This window comes from Schistocerca piceifrons, chromosome 3, assembly GCF_021461385.2.
Source record: "Schistocerca piceifrons isolate TAMUIC-IGC-003096 chromosome 3, iqSchPice1.1, whole genome shotgun sequence".
NCBI lineage: Eukaryota > Metazoa > Arthropoda > Insecta > Orthoptera > Acrididae > Schistocerca > Schistocerca piceifrons.
In genome coordinates this window covers 648,374,765-648,383,350 of record NC_060140.1, presented here as the reverse complement: position 1 = coordinate 648,383,350, position 8,586 = coordinate 648,374,765, and the positions used below count along the sequence as shown (strand labels likewise).

General features: G+C 40.5%; 1 protein-coding gene across 1 annotated transcript; it reads right to left on the bottom strand.

The window, feature by feature from the left end:
* Positions 1 to 2,553: 2,553 nt before the first annotated feature.
* Positions 2,554 to 8,230, bottom strand: LOC124788931 (trypsin delta-like). The gene is made up of 2 exons (XM_047256218.1): positions 7,826 to 8,230; positions 2,554 to 2,928 (listed from the first exon to the last, which is right to left on the bottom strand). The coding sequence occupies exons 1-2, from the start codon at positions 8,228 to 8,230 to the stop codon at positions 2,578 to 2,580; spliced, it is 756 nt and encodes a 251-aa protein (XP_047112174.1). The 3' UTR covers positions 2,554 to 2,577.
* Between the last annotated feature and the right edge of the window lie 356 nt (positions 8,231 to 8,586).

The window sequence follows — 8,586 nt, the reverse complement described above, 5'->3', positions numbered from 1 at the left end:
TATGCTGTCGAGCAAATTCAAGTCTTAATTTCTTGTTCTTCTTTGTTTTTTTCCTGGTACCCTAGCCCCATAACCTGCAGTACTTAAATATATCGAAGAGGTCTTGGTGTGATTTCCCTCCAGAACTGATCATTAACACGTGCAGAAGCTGTCAATTTAGGATCTTTTTTGACTATTATTACCAACATGTTTCGTTCTCTTTGCATTAGCTTCAGTTGTCGACCTCTTCTTACGCTATTAATGAGAGCATTTCTGTCTCTGTAGCGCGACTTTATGGACTGCACAGTTGCCCAGCTTCTTTCAAATACATCACCTATTTCTGAAAATGATTTTCCCTTTTCATATTGATGGATAACTATGTGCCTTTCCTATATAGTTTCTTTTTTCCCTTTGCGGACCATATTGCTGTTGCACGGCGTTCACCACGTATCAGAAGCAACGTGCACGAGGTGACGCTGGCCACCGAAGGTGTTCCTCGCTGCAAACGGTTCGTTAGTCGTTTCTATGTTTACATTTCTAGTAGTGTGTGAATACTTCTTCCCTACTGTGTGAAGCCTGTCTGGTACAGAATTATTATTTACTTTTTGCAGTAGGCTAATTTAGTTAATACTTTTATGTACAGATTAGAAAGGAAATCACATACAATCAGTTTACCAAATAACATCTCTGGTTGTGATCTTTCGTATAATAAATAACGTTACTCTACATGAACAATACTTCTTTCCATGACTGTAAATTGTGAAAAGTAATGGCGCTACAACACTTTCTTGGGGAACGCCACAAGTTACTTTTACATCTGAAGATTTCTCTTCGTAGAGGATGGCGCGCTGTACTCTGTCTGCTAAGAACAGTCACACAGTTGGTAGCCAAGTGTTGTATTTTCATCTACATGTTCTGATGAGTGTACTGTTTACATCTTCTTCAAAGATGAAAAAAAATGGGTGTGAAATCTTACGGGACTTAACTGCTAAGGTCATCAGTCCCTAAGCTTACACACTACGTAACCTAAATTATCTTAAGGACAAACACACACACCAATGCCCGAGGGACCTCCGCCAGGACCAGCCGCACAGTCCATGACTGCAGCTCCCTAGACCGCTCGGCTAATCCCGCGCGGCTCTTCAAAGATAACTAAAATCTTGTTCACGTGGCTGCCCGTAAACGTTCCTGATCTGATGAGCATTCAGGCGCTCCACAGCACGTTTCCCAGTCCGTTAAATCCCGAAATGTTAACCCCAAACCTCATGTCACGGACTACTGGAACAACGAATGAAGACTAGCGATCAACATTGCCACAGTTTGACAGCTATACGGGATCTGATCCACAATGGATGACTTCAGACTGGTTTGGGGTACTTGAAGAAATTCCTAAACTCACTTCCTAGGGAACTGAGGCCATCCTCAAGCCTAGATATGATGTTAAAGGGTATTAGAATGATATCTGCAATGGGTGATTAACTTTCTGTCCCATTTGTATATAGAGGTATTTTATTATCACTAGAGAAGATACAGCGCGCGTGGTTGCTCGAGTGTGTATTTGTGCGATAAGTGGAATACATAAAAGCATATTTTTTTCGAAAGCTAGGACTATTTAGTGACATCATAATTTTTGATTTGTTTTAGGGGGGGGGGGGGGGGTAGGACGTCAAACGGGCCGACTTGGAGCAGGACAGGCATCATAGGACATTTTAATTTTCATTGTCTATACTTTTACAAATAAATTCATAAAACTTTGTCAGCATCACCAGGAAGGATTCAGGATTCACACTCATTGCAGTGGAAGTTCGAAAAGTAACAAAATACATTTTTTTTTACGTACGAAATTTCATCGTTTTTTCACTTACTAATGGCTGCATCTGTTGCTATAGGTACACTTTTCTTCATAAGTTAGAGAGATTCTTCGATGAATTTTGCACAGCATACATACCATACTCACAGGTGTATGAAACTCTAGAATTTAAACTTCATGTTTAGAAAAAACACAAATGTTATACTTAATTACCCCAATTTTTACCACAGTTTTTAATAGATTTGGAAAATTCCAGAGTTTCAGACACTTTTAAGTATGGTTTGTATTCTGTGGAAAATTCATAGAAGAGTCTCTCTTACTTATGAAGAAAAGTGTACCTATAGCAACAAATACTGCCATTAGTAAGTGAAAAAATGATGAAATTTCACATGTAAAAAATTTTATTTTGTTATGTTTTCGAACTTCCACTGCTATGAGTGTGAATTCTGAATCCTTCCTGGTCGTGCTCACAAAGTTTTATGAATTTATTTATAAAAGTACAGACAGTGGAAATTAAAATGTCCTGTGGTGCCTCTCCTGCTCCAAGTCGGCCGGTTTGACGTCCTACCCCCCTTATGCACAGATTCGTAAGTAGGATGAAAAATGGTCGTTGGGTACGGAACTTCACATTGATTACATTTTATCAATATACATCTCTCAATTTATTGTCAACAGAGCGTTAAACTCTACACATTCGTGCTTCCTTGCACCATTTGGAACAAACGTTATTTCATGTTTACGATTTTAACTAGTGTTCCTTTACACTGGCGTGCAGTGGAGGTAGCAGGCTAGACGCCTGTGTTGCTGGTAATCCAGGACCGCAGTGCAGCGACGTTGGTGTACACGTCAGGGACGCCGTTGTTGGAGCAAAACGTGCGCGAGAATACGCCGTACTGCGTGGTTCCCACGGCCAGCGCACCGCCGCTGTCGCCCTGGCACGCGCCCTTGCCGTCCCCGCCCGTGCACAGCATGTTCTCCGTGACGTCACCCCACGAGGCGCCGCACGTGGTCCTGTCTACGACCACCGTGCTGACAGCCCGCAGCTGCGTAGAACCAGGCTGTCCCAGGCCTACGCGGCCCCATCCACTAATCGTGACAGATGTGCCAACTGTAGGTTCTGTCGTGCCGAGGCTGATCGTCTGTGGACAGTTCCACCGTCATTGTAGAGACAACGTGTTGGTACATACGATAAGCACTAACAAATTACGTAGGCTACTGCGTAATAATCAGAACTAGGCATGGGCAAACCCTTTCCTTTCATGGATCAGATCTGAACTGCTCCTTCAATCTAATGGCCTAACTCGTTTTCATGAGTCATCACTCATCATTCACTCACAAAATAAATAAAAGGAAAGCACCTTTTTCCTTTAATGTAGATCACTATACCTCTATTTTTAGCTGATTTGGTACTGTTTTGAAAGAACATAGAACGAAGAGCAATAAGCTATGTTTTAAGATTGGAAAGTTCTATGTTTCGTCTGGTGTAAAAATTAAAAGTATTACAACAAAATTTTAAGCAAATTCTTAAAAATAAGACTGATTCTTGTTACGCTTTCATCCTTTTATTGTAAACAAACTGCAGTGTAAGAATTATAACATAGCTGTAATTAATCTTAAGTGTCTACAGTCATCGTTTACGATAAGTATATCTGTACCTGAGAAGGAAAAATTAATTAATGTAATGATTTTTAAATAAAATTTGGCCTACTTTACTCGAAATGACCCGATTTATTTTCTCGGTGCATATTTATCCTTCATTTTAAAATACAAGGTCACAGAACACTGACATAAATGAAATACAATATATTTTAGAGCCAATTGTTATACCATTTGGTACAGCAATTTTCTGATTTTCCTTCCGTTTAAGGGATCGCTGTTTCTAGGTAAATATCCGTCACATAAATGCCTGTTTAGCTCAACAATCGACACATATCACGGTGTGTGACTTCCTTGGAGCTGAGAACACAGTCCAAACACCTGCTCATATTTTCCGCACGAAAGCTACATTAAGTAATCTGTTTTTATCTTCAAAGAAAACAAAAGTTATTTCTTTCAGGGGCCACGAACAAATTCCCAGCAAAACAATAATATATGATCAAGAAATAGAAAGACGAAACTCATTAAAAAAAATGGATCTGAGCACTATGGGACTTAACTTCTACGGTCATCAGTCCCCTAGAACTTAGAACTACTTAAACCTAACTAACCTAAGGACATCACACACATCCATGCTCGAGGCAGGATTCGAACCTGCGATCGTAGCGGTCGCGCGGTTCCAGACTGAAGCGCCTAGTACTGTTCGGCCAGAAACTCATTCCAGGAAATACTACCTCACTCGTCATAGAAAAGGACATACAAAAATTATAATTATTTAACTAAATTAACAGAATAATCTATATAACCTTCAAAACTAAACTAAGAAAGAAAACTCTCCCTATGATCTGTGAAACGATGTCAGTACCTGTAAGAAAAGGCAGTGAGCAATGAATACAAGCACTGAAGATACGGTTCATAAAATGTGTAGCTGGGTACACACCATCTGACAGGAGCATGAAAGCTGATGTCAGAGAAGAACTGAAGTCAAAAGTTTGAATGAGCAGATTTCCTGCAAAAAGTCGTATTAATTTTTTTCTCTGGGACTAATAGTATGCATGAGGACAGCGAGACAATATACTAGTATAAAGCCTCGCAAAACGAGCACGTGCTCTAGTTTCTGTAGAGCTTTAGCCGAATTTGAGGTAGTTTCTCGACCTGACGGACCACAAGTGTCGTATATCTAATTGTTCGCCTCGGCCCCCTCTGCACCACCTGGCAAAGCGTTTTCTGCTTTAATGCAGCATTGTGAAAAATTAGTCTTCCCTTATTTTCTATTATTCTCACGGGCGAGAAAAATGGCTCTGAGCACTATGGGGCTTAACTTCTGAGGTCATCAGCCCCTAGAACTTAGAACTACTTAAACCTAACCTAAGGACATCACACACATCCATGCCTTAGGCAGGATTCGAACCTGCGACCGTAACGGTCGCGCGGTTCCAGACCGTAGCGCCTAGAAGTGCTAGGCCACCTCGGCCGGCGGGCGAGAAAAGCTGCACACATCAGCAAGACACGCAAATCCATATACGCACATGGTCTATAGCGTATTTTTCTACAGCTTACGAAAAGTTTCCTTCACAATGCGGTGTGGGACGCTTTTGCTGCAGCCTGCCGCAGAATCTTCGTCTTGCTCACTAATGTCAACAGAGAGACATTTAGGATCATAGCAGCTACTGCTCTTTCCTTTCCGAGTCACCTATAGCTCACTCCTTATAAAAAAGAAATCAGTTCAGGAGTGGATTCCCCATCTCTAATCAGAATTGGTGCCACAAGTTGCGTAACAATCATGCGAAAAATTGTTAAGTAACGGTAGCATTGCAGGAAAGATGTGTATGTTAGTAGGGGTGTCTTCATTCTTGTCAGATTCGATATATAAAATTTGTCAAGTAAACATTTCTGTCGTTACTATGTAGCGTGCTGAAAATTATGGTCGTAAAATGTAGATGGAAAGTGGGAGCGCACCTGCCAGAGACGGGATGACATCTCAGAGGCTGAAAAGTTTTGGCTTTATGAGGTCGGTTGCTGGAAACTATGAATATGAAGAATACAATAAAGTGTATCCTTCATCGAGTTTATTTTCAGTCAGCGAAGTATGAACTTCGACAAAGTTGAACAGATCTGCAAGAAAAAAGTGGCAAGCCACAGAAACAAGTCAAATGAAATCGATAGGCAGGCAGCAGAAGGCAGTGAGTTACTCTCGAGTAGCTACCAAGTAACATCAAGAAAATGTTCTCTTATTATGAATCTACTGGTACTTTCACTCTCCTGAAATCACTGCTTAGAACTGAGTTTTACATAGCCCTAATACAATCTATGTGTCAGAACCATTGCTTTACAACTGTAGTTTACATCCACCTTTAACTGAGGGACTCCACCTCCTTGGGCCACATATGTACAATTACCTGATCATGCATCACATTAGCTGATGCATTAGCTTCTGCCTCTTTGACCTTCATTGTACCAATGTCCTGTACCTACTATTGTCGTTTACCACTGATATTACTGATTTCTAGGTGCCAAGAACTCTACGTACATGTACATCTCGAAGATGCTCTGCCGGTGACATAGTCACTGCCATAATTTCACGATTTGCTGAGCTGACACACAGAGTAGCCCACTCAAAATCTTCCAATACGTTGACCTTTTCCCCTTGCACCATCCTAAGTACCTCCGTACTCTTATGGCTTGAGGCAGAAGACTCTATATCAAGAAAACTTTTCTCAGTGCCCATAGGGATAATTATCAAATCCTTAAACAGGTGAAAACGAAATAAGAATGCCTTCATTTATCATGTGAAATTGTACGGCTCACCTTTCGTGCAGATAAAATTCAACTACAAATGCAGTATATAAAATTTGTAACAAGACGTGATAACAACTCCTATAACAATTAATGTGCGGTAAATACATCGAAGTGAAAATTCTACAAAGTAGTAGTAGAGTTATACAAAGCAGTTGTTGAGTTTTGTATTCAGGGGAGCTGGAAGACAGTGACTGACTGTACAGCAAAAGTAATAAACAGAAAAGTAAAAAGATGATATAATAATAGAAGTTTTCGAAACCAAGCTTCCGTTGTGTCTATATAGGAAAGCATATAAATATTGTGTTTTTCAAGTTTTGATTAATGGGGTGAGATTTGGACTTCTAACGACGAATCTATTCAAAGGTGAGGATTTCTCGGAGACAAGTAGAGTTATTCATTGCGGATGTAGCTAAGAGACAGGAAAAAGAACAAATGGATCACTAATCAGACTGCAAGAGGAGACGTAATTATGACCACAACGAAAGTAAAATGGAAACAGGCAGTACATGTAGCTAGGTAAATGACTGGAATATGTAGAAAAGATGTTCCTTGCTGGATTCCTAGAGGTAAGAAATGACCTAGATACGATCTAGTGCTAGGAGGACGACTGGCATTGTTGTTGTACTCCAGACGAGATATTCTCTAGGAACTCGCCTGACAGAGAGAATTCATAGCACAATTACTTGGAACATTTCAGCTAACGAAAGATGTACCACACCATTTTACGTACATTCGATTAATATATTCGCGTGTAATTCAAGGGTAATAGCCGTGTTAATGTTCAGTGAGCCATGTTCACTGCTAGCTATAATCAATAAACATCTACAAGTAGCGCGAGGTAGCAGCATACTGCTAATAAGGCACAGAAGCAAGGAGGCATTATTAAAAAGATTAAAGAGCGATGTCGAGGAAAAAACGATATTGGAGATAATATTTAACAGCAGTGTCAATTCAAGGCAAAATATGTGAGCTTTGTTAGCTATTAATACCACTACAGTTTAATGAATCCCACAACAAAAAAGGAGGTGGGAGCGCTATGTCCACATTTCATTAACGACAGTTTGTCAGTAACAGTTTGTTAGTACTAAATGGGAGAGAAGGGAATAACCTACACTAAAAACTTTTGGGACTAAAATTTATTACCTTGCACATATGTTACTACAAACGTGAAGAAATTTGACATGCTAAGACTGAAAATAAATAAAACAAAACATTTGACTATTGAAAGTTCCTCATATGGAAGAAGAGTCATACACTGTCGACAATGATTTGTTCTAAAGATCCTGAAATAAAAGGCAAATGTGGAAGGTAAGGAACATTAGCATCACTAATTTGGTATCAATTTGCTTAAATAAATCATAGTTATTTTGCGAAGCACCGAATAGTGCTGTAATCAAGGCCACCATTATCGTAAAATTTTCGAAAATTATTATTCACAGCAACAGCCACTAAATACGAGTAGTTACATCATGGTGACCGGTTTCTACCGTAGTACGACGCTCTTCAGAGTTTTAGAACGATTACCTCAACAATGTTGTACATGCAGATACAAAATTTCATCATCTGATGTTCAGAACTATTTGGTGATTCTATCTATGAATAAACATTTTTCGTACGCTTCAGTATCTTTGTCGTCAGTACCTGAATATTGTTACCGAATGAGAATGATCCAGAGATGCTGAAGACAGCGATGTCGTACTCCCCTGTAACCCAGCTAAATTCACTGTGAACCACGTTGGAAGCGAGTTGGAAGGTAGAGCCACCAGTCTCTCTTACAGTGGTTCCTGCTCGTGCTAAGTAAGTGGTTAAGTCATCAATATCGAAACAGTGTGCGGCAGTCAGCACCCATGTGGCACTGATGATAGAGCCACCGCAGTAGTGATAACCCAGGCTCTCCAGGGAGATCTGCCACGGGAACTGCGAGATGTCCACGAGATCGCCTCCCACTATGCGGCCCTGGTAGGCAGGCTTCAGCCAGCGATGCCTCGTGGAGGGGGCGGCGCTGCAGGCAGCGGTCACTAGACACAGCAGTAGGGCAGTCTTCATCTCTGACTGGCTGACTCTGGACCAGCTCGTCGCGCCGCCTTTATATGTATACTGTTTATCGGTTATCTGATACAGATAATCTTAAGTTGTTGTATCGAAATTGCTACTATCCACTCTGGGATAAGATAAAAGTCAGAATTTGTATCGTTTCCTTCGACTTTAGTTTTGAAAACCACTATCATTCTGAAATTTTCTCAAAATATGCATTACATCAGCACAGTCATGTGGTGAGAAAGAGTCTGCAGCATAGTAATAGCTTAACTTTTGTTTCGGAGTCAATCGTTTGACGTAGTGAATCAAAAACGGAAACGTCACCTTGGAAAAATTTAAAAATGACAGTGCTGAGAAACCTCTTA

Coding starts and splice junctions, on each gene's coding strand:
- LOC124788931 (XM_047256218.1), bottom strand. CDS start 8,230: ATGAAGACTGCCCTACTGCTGTGTCTAGTGACCGCTGCCTGCAGCGCC. Junction 2,929..7,825: donor CATTCGGTAACAATATTCAG/GTACTGACGACA, acceptor AACTGTCCACAG/ACGATCAGCCTCGGCACGAC.